The sequence below is a fragment of the Pan paniscus genome, chromosome 18 (genome assembly GCF_029289425.2).
Source record: "Pan paniscus chromosome 18, NHGRI_mPanPan1-v2.0_pri, whole genome shotgun sequence".
Classification (NCBI taxonomy): Eukaryota; Metazoa; Chordata; class Mammalia; order Primates; family Hominidae; genus Pan; species Pan paniscus.
The window spans coordinates 82,619,668-82,636,003 of NC_073267.2; the positions used below are offsets into that span (position 1 = coordinate 82,619,668).

At 46.0% G+C, this 16,336-nt stretch overlaps 1 protein-coding gene across 3 annotated transcripts; it reads right to left on the bottom strand.

The window, feature by feature from the left end:
• Positions 1–1,311: 1,311 nt before the first annotated feature.
• Positions 1,312–14,486, bottom strand: CHST4 (carbohydrate sulfotransferase 4). Of its 3 annotated transcripts, none has more exons than XM_003829489.6 (2): positions 13,572–14,486; positions 1,312–3,242 (listed from the first exon to the last, which is right to left on the bottom strand). In XM_003829489.6, the coding sequence occupies exon 2, from the start codon at positions 3,222–3,224 to the stop codon at positions 2,064–2,066; it is 1,161 nt and encodes a 386-aa protein (XP_003829537.2). In that variant the 5' UTR covers positions 3,225–3,242; positions 13,572–14,486; the 3' UTR covers positions 1,312–2,063. The 3 variants fall into 3 exon arrangements, 2 of the variants coding, with proteins under 2 accessions (XP_003829537.2, XP_003829538.2); XM_003829490.6 differs by having other exon boundaries at positions 13,389–14,486; XR_010110292.1 differs by lacking the exon at positions 1,312–3,242 and adding an exon at positions 6,615–12,786.
• Between the last annotated feature and the right edge of the window lie 1,850 nt (positions 14,487–16,336).

Here is a 16,336-nt window from a genome sequence, read left to right on the forward strand (position 1 = left end):
CTCAGACTTGGAATGCAGGAAATTTAAAGCTGTTCTTAAGTGGATCTTGAATAAGACTCTGAGACTTCTGTGTGGCTAGTCTCTTTTCTTGTATCAGGATGGGGTGATTTTTTTGGAGAAGGACAAGCAGGCATCACATAGGGATGGCTCATAAAGAGGTTGCTAACTTTAAAACAATCCAGACAGACACTGGACTTTCAGAAGGGAAATCAGAGGTGGTTGAGTCTACCACTGTCTGTTCCCTCAATGGCCCTCTTCACTCTGTTCACACCGTCATCTGCTGTTCTGGTCTTATTTTCAATGCTGGGAAATTTTACTCTGACACTGTTTAGGAGGTAAACATTTGCCTTGTAGAGGCAAGCATTTGCCTGGGAGATCCTAGGCTCTTAGGAGTTTTTAAAGATTTGGACATTAGAAAATTAGCTTCTTTGAACCAAATATAAATTAACTTCAACAGACCGAGCTAGGAAAAGTAGCTACTCAAGTATCTCAGGCAGTGGAGAAGCTCAATCACTACTCGGCCGAATGGAGTGCGGGAGTTCTGACCTGACATCCAGGAAGCTTTATGAAGCTCGTCAAAAGGTGGAAACAAAAAGAAAGAGAAAATGACACAATCTCTCAGACTTGGACAAAGTGAAACATTTAAAAGTCAGGACTCAGAGGTCCACGGAATTCCAGACATATAGGGAGCTTCTTTCTATTCTTTCCAACCCAAGGACAGCACCAGTGGCAAGAGCAAGTGGCATACATACTCTGCATTTGTGGAAGAATCACCTTTCTTGGAGCAAGAAGGCGAACAGTGTTGCTGCCTGGTGCAAGGTGCACTAGTGCCAGGCTAGCCATGGAAGAGTCACCAGAACTCCAGCCCCCATACTGGGGGATTCTGATTCTAGCAGATTTGTGGTGCCTGGCAATCTGCATTTTTTAACAGGTGAAATTCTATTGTAAAACTAGATCTGGGGGCTCCTGCCAAGATTGGGAGTAACAACTTTTCTTATTAGGAGAAGTGGCCAGGAGGAGCTAAATAGCACCAGTCATACTAGAACTGAGGTCCTCTGGCTGAGGGATCAGAGTAAAAGAACTCTCTGCCCAGACCCTAGGGTGACACATATGGCGTTATCACAACTTATACCTCACACAAGAAAGAAAGGGCTTAGCTACTAATTGTCTATTTTCCACCAATTCTTAAGAGGGTATAGACTTAGTTCATCATCTGAAACCAAATATTATCTTAGCAATTTTCTGTATAAATGGGTGATAGATAATAGCAAAGGTGTTTTAAAAAACCAATAAAGATGATTATATCTATTCTTAGCTTAGGATCCCATAAAAATGAACATTTACTGCTAATAATTAAGAAGCATAAAAAGGGACATTCTAAACAGAACCTTATTTGGGAATTTTAGTATTAACAGATGGCAGCTTCACAGGTCAAAGTCTTCTATGTGATGGGAAAATGCAGAGGGGAAGTGATATTCAAATGCAGCCCAGGCACCCTGTGAACTTAAGAGCTTGCTCTTTTGTGCAGAGATTTTGTTTCATATTTCTGATTACCGATAGCTGTGATGGTCAAGCTCATAAGTAGGCATCCAACCTTGTTCCCACTTCCTTCCTTGAATCCACTGGGAACTCCAAGGGCTCAGAATTTGCATCTCTGTGGAAAATGCTGGTGAGCTCTTTGGTGAAAGATCCATTCCCCATTGGGCAAGATGTGGACAGGGAGGTTTATGGATCAATTCCACTGATACTGTGTCGTGCTTAATAGGCCTCCAGGCCACAAAGTCTCTGAAGTCTGCCCAGACAGGAAGATCAAGAAAAGAAGAAGAGCAATACCCTGTTTCACTGGTGGGATGTGCTGCTCACATAAGGTTCCCCAGTCTGTTTTCTAGACACAAGCATGGACACAAAAGTCCTTCTGCTTGAGCACGTGTGGACACAACTCACACTCAGTGTGATACCCACAGACATGTAGTTAAGGCTCAGAGATGTAGGCAAGGCTCAGAAGCATTCAGAGAAAGTGACTGAGGCTGACACCAGGTGGCAGCAAAGCCTTCTCAACCCTCTTAGTGGATTTGCTCAGGGACAGTCCAGGTAGACAGAAGATCGAGCAACAGGTTTCTCTGTTCTTGTTCAGATCTGACGTGGCGGTAGCCCAGCAAATTCATGGCATCGCCACAGGATTTCTGAAGTCGAGAAACCTTTTCATAGGGCAAAGACCAGCGCCAAGCCTGGGAGACATTAAGGGCATCCCTGGCATTTGTGTGGAAAGCGTGGTCACCCATGCCCTTGCCTCGGGTGATGTTATGCACCCAGGTCTGAAGATGGGGCAAGAATTCCAATCCCACGAATTCATACATTCGGGAAGTCTGGGCCACAGGGGCTCGAGCCAGGTCCTCATAGCGCACAAGCAGGTAGCGTTCCTGCAGGGCCTTGGGCAAGGACTGGATGGTCTTGTAGATCTCCAGCTGGCTTTGACAGATGACCTGCATCACATAGTAGGGTTGGTCCTCCTTCTTGAGTTTTTGCTCATGCTGCCCCATCACAATGCGACTGTCAATCATGAGATCTCCCTGTGTGCGTTCTCGGGAACGGAACACGGCCCGGGGGTCCCGGACCAGGTGCACGATATGCAGGTTGAGGGAGGGGTCTTTCAGCAGCGGGTAGAGGGACTGCAGGTTGAAGAAGCGCACCTCCTTGAGCACCACGTGGCTGTAGGAGCGGCAGGCCTTCTCCACCACCTCAAAGGGCTGTTGACTGCACAGGAGCCTGCAGTGAGCCCGGGGGATGATTTCATCTTGTGGGATGATGTCACAGGCAGGTGCAGAACACAGGGCCCGGCTGTTCTCCCACTGGAAGAGGCTGGACTGTCTCCGGGGACCAGGTTCCATGTAGGCATCAAAGACGCTCATGTCGCACAAGAACACGGCCCGTATCAGATCCCGCACAGCCATGTGCAGCGTCCAGGCGGTGCTCTGCTTGAAGGTCATCCACACGTGCCAGGCGGGCTCCATCAGGTAGAAAACATCTGGGTGCTGCCCAAAAAGCTGCCCCACAAAAGAAGAGCCAGAGCGCCAGGAAGACAGAACCAGCACGTGCATGCGCTTGGGCTGTGCCTTCATAGACAGGGAGCTGATGTTGTGGCTGTACATGTGGAAGAATAGAGCCAAGATGGCCATCTGGGAAACCAGAAACAGCAGGAGCTTCATTTTTTTAGGCAGTAGCATTGTGCTGAAGTGGAAGACCTTTAAGGAACAAACAGAAAGGGTGAGTTGGGCTGCTGTTTTATTGTTTGCCTTCTATTCCCCTTCTGGCCAAAGCCACCTGCTCTCTGACCCCCTACCAAGGAGCAACATGGAAAGCCAGAGGATTCGTGCCAACAATGGCACCAGTCCTTCTCCAAATCATTTCCTGTCCCTTACACTTAGTGTGTTGATATGTTCTCCTTCAGGGTCTTTAATTCCTCCTTCCTGGTCTTTCTAAACCAAGCCACGTTGCCCATTGGTTTACCAAAAATATCTGAACTCAACCATATTTAATCAACATAAGGAAATGTCTCCATCATGGTGCCCTGATGACAAGGATGTCTTCAGACAGGCCACACAGGGGAGGCTTCACCTCAGTCTGACTCAAGTCTTGGATGAATGGCTTGTGATTCCTGCAGAGACAGAGGGAGATAAGCTACCTAGTGAAGAACTGCCTCGAAGCCACTGCTTAGCCATCCCTCCATCATAAGGGAGACTGCAACCAAGACTGTGTCTCATCTCCCTCCCTCACTGCAGTTAAGCACAGGACTTTCCACTCCAGTCCCTCAAAAGATAGGGCTGCAGGCTGTACAACTGCTTGGCTTTAGTTGGAATTGTCTCCTCAAAGGCAGAGCCAGGTGCTCATGGTGCCTGTCATCTATTTATCTGCTAGCTGGCGTTTTGCCATCAGTGTAGAGTGAAAAGTCTACGTCTAGCACCTGACCTCACCTGCCCATTTCTCACCTTGCCCTAGATAGCAAATCCTTCTGATTTGGTGTCATCCCATGGGACCAAGGCCATGGGGAGTTGATCCAATGTCGACCTTGTATCTGTGTAGGTAATAAACTATCTGAATCTATTTGAGCTGAATTAGAGTTATTTGAGCTATTAGTGTCTCCTTACCTGCCAACTCTAAGAAAGCGTGGCAAGCCAACCTAAGTGCTACAGATCTCAGAACTGTATCACTCTCACTGGGGACACTTGTGGCCCATGACTCCCACACTGCTGCTTGAGGCATACTTGATTACGTGGGACAACCTACTCAAGGCAGCTCAGTGCAGTTGGGCAAGTGTGTATCACACAACCCTAGGGAGTGCCATCCCATCAAGAATTTAGATATTTATTTTCAAAATGTTTTTTGTAGGTGATAGTAAAGTATCTTGGTCCAACAAAATAAGTATATTAAGGCCAGGTGCAGTGGCTTATGCCTGTAATCCCAGCACTTTGGGAGACTGAGCTGGGCAGATCACTTGAGGTCAGGAGTTTGAGACCAGCCTGGCCAACATGGCAAAACCCTGTCTCTACTAAAAATGCAAAAATTAGCTGAGTGTGTTGGCACACGCCTATACTCCCAGCTACTTGGGAGGCTGAGGCAGGGGAATCGTCTGAACCTGGGAGACAGAGGTTGTAGTAAGCCGAGATCGCGCCACTGCACTCCAGCCTGGGTGAAAGGCAGAGCCTCCATCTCCAAAAAAACCCACAAATATAACAAAATAAAACAAAAAATAAGTATATTAAGATGGTTTTCCAGTTGATAGACAGTAAATATCTAGAGAAAGGGTCTCACTTTGTGATTCGTACTGTCTCATACTGACTGATGGCAACATTTTGCAATCAGGGCTTGCTTCGTGTGAAAGGACCACGGTTCCCAGTGGTATGCTAGAATGTTATTCCAAAGGATATTTTAACCTCCTTCCCACATGACTTTGTCATTCTGGGTGACCTTCTGACATAAATAACTATTGGGAGAGAGAATAGCTATTGCACATTGTAAAATATTCATAGTAGTAGTAAGGTGTTCATTTGTATATCACCATGTACACAAGAAATTCTCCCTTCCAGCTTTAGTAAAAAATAGAGGCTAGATTTCCAGATGGTAACTGGGGCTGGATTTGGGGGTCAGCTGTTTTTGTGGTGGCAGGTCTTATACCAATTATTTTAAAAGTTTTTATTATTTATTTATTTATTTTTGCAGAGACAAGGTCTTGAAATGTTGCTCATGGCTGAGCACAGTGGCTCATGCCTGTAGTCCCAACACTTTTGGAGGCCGAGGCGGGTGGATCATATGAGGTCAGGAGTTTGAGACCAGCCTGGCCAACATGGTGAATCCCTGCCTCTGCTAAAAATACAAAAATTAGCTGGACGTGTTGGCTGGTGCCTGTAATCCCAGCTACTTGGGAGGCTGAGGTAGGAGAATCACTTGAATCAGAAAGGCGGAGATTGCAGTGAGCTGAGATTGTGCCATTGCACTCTAGCCTGGGCAACAAGAGCAAAACTCCATCTCAAAAAAGAAAAAAAAAAAAAAAAGAAAGAAACAAATGTTGCCCAGTCAGATCTTGAACTCTTGGCCTCAAACAATCTTCCTGCCTCAGCCTCCCAAAGTGCTAGGATTACAGGCATGAGCCACCGTGCTCAGCCTAAAAAGTATTTAATAGGTAATAGTCACATGATTCAAATTGTTTTGAAAAGTATCTACAGACTCAGAATTTAAAACAAGCGTTTTCTCAGATTCTGTATGCAGGAGGGAAAGGAGTGCCTGCCAGCCTGCAGCCAGCCTGACACACCCCAGGCTTTTAACATATGTCACTGGGGAGGAGAAATCTTTTTTTTTTTTTTTTTTTTTTTGAGATGGGGTCTTGCTCTGTCACCAGGCTGAAGTGCAGTGGCGTGATCTCAGCTCACTGCAACCTCCTCCTCCCAGGTTCAAGTGATTCCCCTGCCTCAGCCTCCTGAGTAGCTGGGACTATAGGCACGTGCCACCAGGCTCAGCTAATTTTTTGTATTTTAGTAGAGACGGGGCTTCACCATGTTGACTGGGATGGTCTTGATCTCCTGACCTTGTGATCCGCCTGCCTCAGCCTCCCAAAAATGCAGGGATTACAAGCGTGAGCCCCCATGCCCAGCCGAGAGGGGAAATCTTATGACAAGCGCTTGTGCCTGTGAGGGAGGACTGTAGTCAGAAATTAGGAAACTTCTAGAGCTATTTGTAAACATGGGTAATGACATATCTTTAAAGGGGTCATAGTATTTTTCCAGAGGAAAGAAAACCTAAGAATTTTACTAGCTGACAAATCAGTCCCCTCTTCTTTACGTACTGACAGCTGCTATTTATCTGCTAGCTGGTGTTTTGTCATCAATGTACAGTGAAAAGTCTACTTCCAGCACCTGACCTCACCTGCCCATTTCTCAACTTGCTGCACATAGCAACTACGTTTTTTGTTTTTTTTTTTTTTGAGACAGAGTCTTGCTCTGTTGCCCAGGCTGGAGTGCTGTGGTGCGATCTCGGTTGACTGAAACCTCCGCCTCCCGGGTTCAAGTGATTCTCCTGCCTCAGCCCCCTGAGTAGGTGAGACTACAGGCGCGTGCCACCACGCCCGGCTAATTTTTGTATTTTTAGTAGAAACGAGCTTTCACCATGTTAGCCAGGCTGGTCTCGAACTGCTGACCTCAAGTTGTCTGCCTGCCTCAGCCTCCCAAAGTGCTGGGATTATATAGGCATGAGCCACTGTGCCTGGCCTGAGTTCATTTTTAGTGTGTCTTTTCAGTTGCTTTATGTGTACACAAGAACATTCAAATGTGTATGTGTTCTTAATTTTTTTCCTCTTTAAAATGCAAAAAAAAAAAAATCAAAAAAAAAATTTCAAGTTATCTGTTCTGTGCTGCCCTTTATTTTTAGTTGTCAATATGTCTTAGGGAGCATTCCAGGGCAGTTCGTAAAGTAGTTCCTCATTCCTTGTTGCTTCGAAGAAGTATTATATGGATTAACCACAGTTTATTTAATCAGTTTCCTCATTGATGGATGGGCTTATGAGTTGTTTCCAATCTTTTGCCATTTCAAATGCTTCAGTGATGACCTTTATGTTCACACACCGTCACACATGTATGTAAGATCACACATGTATGAAGGTAGCCTTCATACTGATCAGAAACTATTCTCTACGTCCAGGGCTCCAGAGACCTGTGAGAGTAGATTTTAGGAGAGAAATTGGGCAGCCACAAAGGAGACTCTTGGCATTTATAGCTTTCTTCCTGAAGGGAAAGCATGCTTTGCCAGCTCGTGGGTTTTCCTTGGAAGTCCCCTGAACCTTCTGGGAAGTATGGAATGACTCAAGCCAAACCTTGGGTGGCAATAGCAGAAAAACCCCGTATCTTCCATTCATAATAACAGTGCTTTTCCTCTGGATGTGCCAAAAAGATCCAATGAGGATCATCTCATCATCATGGCTGAAAATCACTTGCTGTACGGCAGAAAATGTCAATGACTGGTAATTCCTGCCCTGTAGTCTTAGCCCTGCAGATTAGAACAGGACCAGCTAGGCCGGGCGTGGTGGCTCACGTCTGTAATCCTAGCACTTTGGGAGGCCAAGGTGGGTGGATCACGAGGTCAGGAGATCGAGACCATCCTGGCTAACACGGTGAAACCCCGTCTCTACTAAAAATACAAAAAATTAGCCAGGCGTGGTGGCGGGCACCTATAGTCCCAGCTACTCGGGAGGCTGAAGCAGGAGAACAGCGTGAACCCGGGAGGCAGAGCTTGCAGTGAGCCGAGATCGCACCACTGCACTCCAGCCTGGGCGACAGAGCGAGACTCCATCTCAAAAAAAAAAAAAAAGAACAGGACCAGCTAAGATGTGCTCCTAGTTCTTAAAACTTGAGTGCAAGAGGAAGATGATTAGAAACTAGGCTATTACTGATCATGGCCCAAGGATGTCCTCCCTCCCCGCAAAGACTGAAGAGGTGACTTTAGCAAAAGAGCTTCTCCTAAGGGCAATGTGAGTATGAGAAAAAGTTTGGAACAAAAATAGGAAGCAATGGAGCAAAACCAAAAAGAGAGGAAAATGAGAAGAACTTATCCTGTATACAGTTATAAGGAAATGGTGATAGAATTTTATAAGCAGGGCTTATAATTAGGAAAAAGCTAACATTTCCTAGGGATTAGGAGAATAGACCTTTCAAAGTGACACCGTCCCTCCCTCCATCCCGCTTGGGGCCAGTTCTGTGTCCTGTGCGGGGCTTGGTGACTCTGGGCCCTCCTTGCCTGCCAACTGCTGCTGGCCTGAAGCCCGTTTCCTCCCCAAGCTGGAGCTGGGCCTCCTAACTGCCCCCAGTTGTTCCCAGGTGTTAGTTGTCCACGGTTCTCAGGAACTCCCATGGAAATCCTCTGACTTCTTTTTCTTTCTGTGAGCACTTGCCCTGGGTAGAAAGCGTAGCTTTTGTGAAGCAAGTCCCATCCCTTGTCACTGAGCCCCAAGACACATCTGGATCTAGACGACACACAATGGGCTGACCAGAGAGCCAGGGGATACTTTAGGATGTGTCTTGGGCAAAACTCATTTCTGAAGACTGTAATGAGCAGCAGAGGCAGATGCTCCTGGGCCCTGGCAGAAGCGAGGTGATGCGAGTCACCAGGGCGCTTCATGGAAGGAGACTCTTCAATAGTGTCCTCGAATCCCACTCTCCCATTGCCAGAATTCCCAGCTGCTTGGGTCTAGGGTGGCCTTTGACATCGACCTTTCTCTTCTGTCTCTCAGCATCTCCCCATGACCCACTGCTGCCAAAAACTACCTTTTTCATTTTTTAAAAATTACTATTTATTCTTTTGGGACAGAGTCTCACTCTGTCAGTGATCTCAGCTCACTGCAACTTCTGCCTCCTGGGTTCAAGTGATTCCTGTGCCTCAGCCTCCCAGGTGGCTGGGATTATAGGTGCCCACCACCGTGCCCAGCTAATTTTTGTGTTTTTAGTAGAGACAGGGTTTCGCCATGTTGGCCAGGCTGGTCTCAAACTCCTAACCTCAAGTGATCCACCTGCCTCGGCCTCCCAAAGTGCTGGGATTACAGGTGTGAGCCACCACGCCTGGCCCAAAATCTTTTTTTTCCTTTTTTAGAGTCGGGGGTCTCACTCTGTTGCCCAGGGTGGAGTACAGTGGCGTGATCATAGCTCACTGCAGCCTTGAACTCCTGGGCTCAAGTGATTTTCGATCCTCCTGTCTCAGCCTCCCCAGTAGCTGGGATCACAGGTGTGTCCAATCACACCCAGATAATTTTTTCATTTTTTACTAGAGACTGGCCCTCACTATATTGCCCAGGCTGGTGTCAAACTCCTGACCTCAAGCCACCTTCCAGCCTTGGCCTCCCAAAGTGCTGGGATTACAGGTGTGAGCCACCGCACCTGGCCAAAATATCTTTTTAAAGCACAAGTCTATCAACTTCCTGCTTAAAAATCCTTCAATAAATTTCCAGTGTATATGGGATTAAATAAACATCCCCACACCTTGCACCTGGGGTCCTTCATGGCCTGGTCTTGATTTCCTGTCACTCCCCTCTGTTTTAGTGCCTTAGGCTCCCGACTTTCAGTTCTTCCAAACTTGCCCTGTTATTTAAAAGCCCTGAGATTTTTGCAGGACAGCTACTGTTCCTTCAAGAATCTGACCTGCCTTCTCCCTGAAAGGGAGAGCCTGCCTTCTCCCTGAAAGAAGTTCTGTCTCTTTCTCCTGAGATTTTTTTTTTTTTTAATTTTATTTTTTAGACAGAGTATTGCTCTTTTGCCTAGGCTGGAGTGCAGTGGCATGATCTCGGCTCACTGCAACCTCTGCCTCCTAGGTTCAAGCGATTCTCCTGCCTCAGCCTCCCCAGTAGCTGGGATTATAGCCACGCCCAGCTAATTTTTGTATTTCTAGTGGAAATGGGGATTCGCCATGTTGGTCAGGCTGGTCTCGAACCCCTGACCTCAGGTGATTCGCCCGCCTCGGCCTGCCAAAGTGCTGGGATCACAGGTGTGAAGCACCGCGCCCAGCCCCCTCTTGAGATTAATTTGTTTCCCAGACCTTCTGTTAGCAGCCATCCCTTTTGACAGTAAAAGCCTGTATGGGTGCCTCTCTTTTCTCTGGGCCACTATAGCTTAAGGGAAAGGCTGTATCTTATCTTACTTACAGGTACATAACAATTCTACAAATGATCAAGGCTCGGCTCATTAAACACTTGCTAAATAAATGAGTAAGTGAGTAAATAGATGAGTGTGGGCTTGATTTCCTGATCAAGATCACACCACTGCACTCCAGCCTGCTCAACAGAGCGAAACTTGGTCTCAAAAAAAAAAAAAAAAAAAATAGATGAGCATGGGAAGAGGCACAGTAATTGCTAGAAAGCAGAAAACCAAAGGAGCTCCTTCAAGAGAATGAAACATAAGTATCCTTTTCTGAAATGCACACGGACACTCTTCAGCATCAGTGACTAAAATTTAGGTGATTGCATGGAACAGTGAGCACATTACCCATGCCGTCTCAGTTACTTGGACCAAGCTACTAATAAAGTCAGAGGCATGGGTTACATGCAGTGTGGCACAGTAACCCTTGGTGCAAAAAACAGTTACTTTACCAAGCATGCATTAATTAAACCAGGAGGGAAATTATTTTTCCCTTCCTGTATGAAAATTAGTTTTAGAAAACATTTAAAAAATAAAAGCCTCATTGCTGGGTGATAGGCTACCTTGCTTGAATCAGCTCAGTTACTAGGCTAACAAAGCAAAAGCAAAAAAAACAAAAAACAAAAAACAAAAACAAAACAAAAAACCCAAACTCAGCACATTCCATCATCACCACCCCAAAAAATTAATTTAAAAAAATGTTGCCCCAACGATGGGTGAACGGTATCATCTTAAAACACAAAGGACAGCCATTTCTGAGGAGTCAAGAGAACCTTAGGAACTTGAAAACGCCACCAAAGGGTGGTGAGAAGGGAGAATCTATGTTTGGCACAGGAACCACGAAGGTGCCAGATGGGTGACCTCAAGCAGCAGCTGATTAGAGAGGGCTGAATTATAGATGTCCCCCAAATCGGTACCATGTAGCCTTGTAGAGACAAAATGGGAAATTCTGAGGGGGAAAAAAAACAGTTAGATACTAATTTAAGGAGTCTGGGTTCCAGCCACTGGATGCATTCCTAACTTACACTTCCCATGAGATTATGCCCCTTACAAGTAGAAATTAGATACAGCAGAAGATACCTTGAGCAAAGAGAGAGAGAATGGGGTTGGATTGGGGAAACTGGCATCCTCACAAGCAGCCTGAAGACCTGGAAAACCTCTGAAGCTAGGCACCTGGGTAAAGGGTGTCCATATAACAAACTCTCCCTAGACAGTGTCAGGAGGATTGGACCTGGGTCCCGCCAGGGCTGTGTCACTAGTGCCAAGGACAGTGCACGGCACATAGTAGGTGCTCAAGGAACATCTTTCAACAAATGACAAGTGAACATATATTTGTACAGTGTTTTTTTTACTATATGAGACCCAGAAAGGAAGATTGAGCAAGATATTATAAACCAAAAATAAAATTCTAAGGCCCCCCAACCATCTGAAAGGACTTGCTCCTCAGCCAGGACTCTTTTTTTTTTTTTTTTGAAATGAAGTCTTGCTCTGTTGTCCAGGCTGGAGTGCAGTGGCACGATCTCGGCTCACTGCAACCTCGACTCCTCAGGTTCAAGCGCTTCTCCTGCCTCAGCTTCCCGAGTGACCTGGCTAATTTTTTGTATTTTTAGTACAGACATGGTTTTGCCATGTTGGCCAGGCAGGTCTCGAACTCCTGACCTCAAGTGACCTCAGTCTCCTAATAGTGCTGTGATTACACCCATGAGCCACTGTGCCCAGCCAGGGGTCTTTTTAAAATTTAACCTGAGAGACTGTTTCAGGCCATGACAAGAAGTGGGGATCTAACATGCCTCATTATACCTCTCCAGCATTAACACCAACACAGACCTTAAGTCTGATAAGAAACATTTTACAACCTATTCTCTCTGAAGCCTGCTATCTGAAGGCTTCCTCTCAGTTGCAGTGAGCCGAGATCGCGCCACTGCACTCCAGCCTGGGCGACAGACTCGTACTTTTTTCTTTTCTTTTTTTTTTTTTGAGATGGAGTTTTGCTCTTGTTGCCCAGGCTAGAGTGCAATGGCAGGATCTCGGCTCACTGCAGCCTCCCGGTTTCAAGTGATTCTCCTGCCTCAGCCTCCTGAGTAGCTGGGATTACAGGTGCCTGCCACCATGCCCAGCTAATTTTTTTGGTATTTTTAGTACAGACAGGGTTTCGCCATGTTGGCCAGGCTGGTCTTGAACTCCTGGCCTCAGGTGATCCACCTGCCTCAGCTTCCCAAAGTGCTGGGATTACAGGCGCGAGCCATCGCGCCTGGCTAGATGTATTTCTTAAATGTATTTGATTGAAGTCTAATGTCTCCCTAAAGTGTATAAAACCAAGCTGCACCCCGACCACCTTAGACACATGTTCTCAGGACCTCCTGAGGGCTGTGTCACGGGCCATGGTCACTCATATTTGGCTCAGAATAAATCTCTTCAAATATGTCACAGAGTCTCTTTTCATCGACAATATTACATTTATTTTACACATAGAAAAGTATTTCAATTCCAATGAGAAGTTTCAAACTTGTCCAAGGCCATGCAAGATAGACGTATCTTCTACCATAGCTGATATGTTGGCACCATAACTTAATCATATTGCACATGTGCGTGGTGTTCCACATTTTTAAAGCCCTTTTAGCTGCAATTATGATAATGATCGGTTAGATATTTTAGACAGTGATGAGACATTTCTTCATTTTTCAGAATAAATAAACTAAACTTTAATTGACTGGCTCATCTGGTATAAACAGCCTTTTCTGGATCAGAACCCAGGTTTTGGGGATCCCAGGGCTGAGAATTTTCAATGATCACACTGTCCCTCTCCTGAGCTAGAGAAAACCTACAGCTCCTTGCACCTCCTGTCTTCCACTCCCCAGCAGAAAACAGAGGAGAAGCTGCAGGAAGTACAGAAATTTGAGCTCCAAAGCCAGGATCTGAACGAGTCAGTTGGCACTAGGGGACCATCTACAAAATATACATCAGAACAGCCTGATCTGCTTTCTGGGCTCTTTTGGATCCATTTAGGGATAGAGCTAGTGGGGCTTGGGGGCTGCTGGTAAGCAGCTTGTGTTTTATTTTACCCAGAAAATTCCCCAGGTGATCTGATTTATCCCCTCTGCGCAAACCGCCTTCGCCACTGTAATCTCTAGCTTAGCTGCCAGAGGTTATCTGATACTCTTGCTCCAGCAGCTCTGGGTAATGGCTCTGCATTGGAGTCGTACACAGAAATTCTCTTCTTACCTTGTGGCTTGGGCTTCCCTGCTGCTTTTGAGAGGCTCACTGCTAGCCGGGCCATGCGCTTTTCTCCTCTGACTCACCAACTCCCCTCTTGGCTTCCTCCTCCTACTTGCTTTTGCATAACCGTCCCTACTCAGAGCACATTTCACTGTCCCTCCCTTCTGCCAAAAACAAAAAAGGACCCACCTTGCAAGACGGGCTTGAGAAAGCACTCGCTCCCAGGAAGCTGTGAAAGTAACAGCTTTAACACTGCTGAGACTCAAGGGGTGGGAACACTGCTTGAGGTGGGCTGGGAGAAGCAAATGAGGAAGCATTTTCCCCCAGACTGGAGGCATCCTGGAATGTTGACTACTGAAAGGCAACTGTGAAGGTCAACTCCCTATGGGCAGAGTGGGGAGGTGGGGAAAAAGAGAAAGAGAGAGAGAGAGACCCAGGGAGCTAGTAGATGAGGCTGATAGGGAAATTTCATGACACTTACAAGCCGAAAGGCTACAAAATCTCAAACCTGATTCCTAGACCTTGTTCTTATCTCCAAGGAGAAAATGTGAAAGTTATTTCTTGCATTACACCTGCCTGCTCACTCCACCCTGGGTCTAGGGAGGTAACATTTCTCAGCCTCTGTGTTGTATTCAATATCTTCACCCTTGCTACAAGAGGTAATAAATATTTTCTGGGAGGACATAGATGTACTGGCTTGGTGGTACAGGAGAAAAAAAAGTCCCCTTTAAGAAAAAAAAAAACAAATTATTATTAAAGATTACAACTTCTCCCTTGCTGTGTGCCCTTGGGCAAATCACTTACCTACTCCGTGCTACTTTACACGGTTGTCATGAGTCTGAAACAATGGATGCCCGTGAATAAACGTAAATTGTGGTGGAGAATGGAAGCCTCAGACTTTCAAGTCCAAGATCTTGCCGGGCAAGTCATACCACCTCTTTGAGCCCTAGAATATCATCAGTGTTAAATAAGGGTAACAATATCTATTTTACAGTATTGTTGTGAATGTTAGGATTAATGCGTATGAAGCTCCTAACACAATAATATGACAATATAAGAGTTAAAAAGTGGTTGAATAATAATACCTTCCCACCGCCACCCACCCCCGCAACTCAGCTGCCACTTCCTTTTCCAGACCTTGGAAGAGAGAGAGAGCAGGCAGGGAGTTGTGTGAGCTTTGGGATGATCTTTGCCGATTTCCATCAGCTAAGTCCGCTAAGCACAAATGACAAGAACCTGTGGTGCTTGCCTTGACTTGATTTCAATTGTGTGGCTCTTCCTCCCTTCCTGTTTCTCTCTGGCAGAGAGAAGAGAAATTTCTCTTCCTCCAGTGAAGGACTTTGGGCAGAGGTGTAACTGGAAGCACTAGAACTGGGCAGTCGGTAGTTTTGCTTTTATGCACAAAGAGATGATTCAGGTGCTGGCACGACACAGCGAGATGGCACAAGGCTTCATCATGCTACTCAGAATAGTACGTAATAAATGAACTGTTTATTTCTGGAATTTTCCCATTTAATATTTTCAAATCGTGGTTGATGATGAGTAGTTAAAACTGGGAAACAAAACCGTGGATAAAGAGGGGACTCCTGTAGTTTTATTCCAGCCCTTTCTAACATTCTTTTCGTGTTTTTCCAGCGCCTTCCCAAATATAGTGAGGTCACTCAAATACACCATAACCCCAAGTAATTCAGATCACCTGCCATCTTTCCCGTGCTAGGAATTCATGCTGGCAGAATGCCAAGCAGCTGAAGAAAGGCATCCTCTGGTCACTAGTATACGGTGGTGACCAGCATGTTCAGATACTGGACTTCCAAGGGTCTACCACATTCCACAGCACTGGGAAGAAATTTGAATGCTGGTGTCTGATATCCAGGCCTTCTTGTGGAAGTCCTGCAGCCCACGTCTCTAAGGCAGCACTGTCCAATAACAGTCTCTGTGATGATGGAAATGTTCCATATCTGCACTGTACAGTAGCCACTGTCCACCTGAAACGTGCTAGTGCTACCATATTGGATCGTGCAGTCAAGTAAAAGATCTAATCTTTTTTTTTTTGAGTCTCCAAAATCTGATAACACATATAGACCTCTGTAGAAAAACGTACAATTGCTCATATACAAACACAAAATCATGTGCAATGCCAAGGAATCCCAAGTTTAAAATCCGTACAAAAGGCTGTGTGTACTTGAAGTGATTTAGACAACTGTCTCCTGGGGACCACTATTCAGCGGAGTGGCTGATCTCATCTTTGCCCTTGGAAGTTTACCATCTTTACTGTCTGGGGACCCACCTGAGTGGTGAAGAGACCTGGGGTCAGCTACTGACCTAGACTCTGATTTTCTCAGGGGTCAGAAGGATCTTTCTGCTGGTTATACTACCTACTCCTGCTACCTTACCCTGACCATCACTCCAAATGAGATTGCAGTTTCTTCACTTCCACACTTACCTACATATCTTTTCTGTCCCTAGTGACACTGAAAGGACAGTGATGCTTCCTTGAGTTTCTTTTCTTGTGGGGGCTCTAGCATTCCTCATTTTTTTACGCTAAGCATCAGCCTGCAATGCAGATGTCCAGGCCTGAAACTGTTGAGGAACATGTCACTCCCTACATTGGTCACCAGCCCTGTTTTGCTTACCAAAGCCAGTGTCTGGCCTGAGTAGGTCACTGGCTAAGTGGCTGAGTTTAGAGAATAGATTCTGGAGGGCTCTGTAGTTTGGCTAAGTTTCTGAAGTCTATAGAGACTGGATCTTAGCATCACAGGGAGCCAGCGCCTTCGGAAGAAGTGTCTGCAAGCCAGGAAGGAAATCTTGGTTGCTGTAAATCCTGTTATCAAATGGGTAATTGCTTTCAGTAGAACTTGCTTCCTTGAGCTGGGCCCTGGTGGTGGACATCTGCAGGGATGTCCCCAGCAATACGATGTCCCTTATCTGTGTTAGAAATATTTGTTTCAACAGTG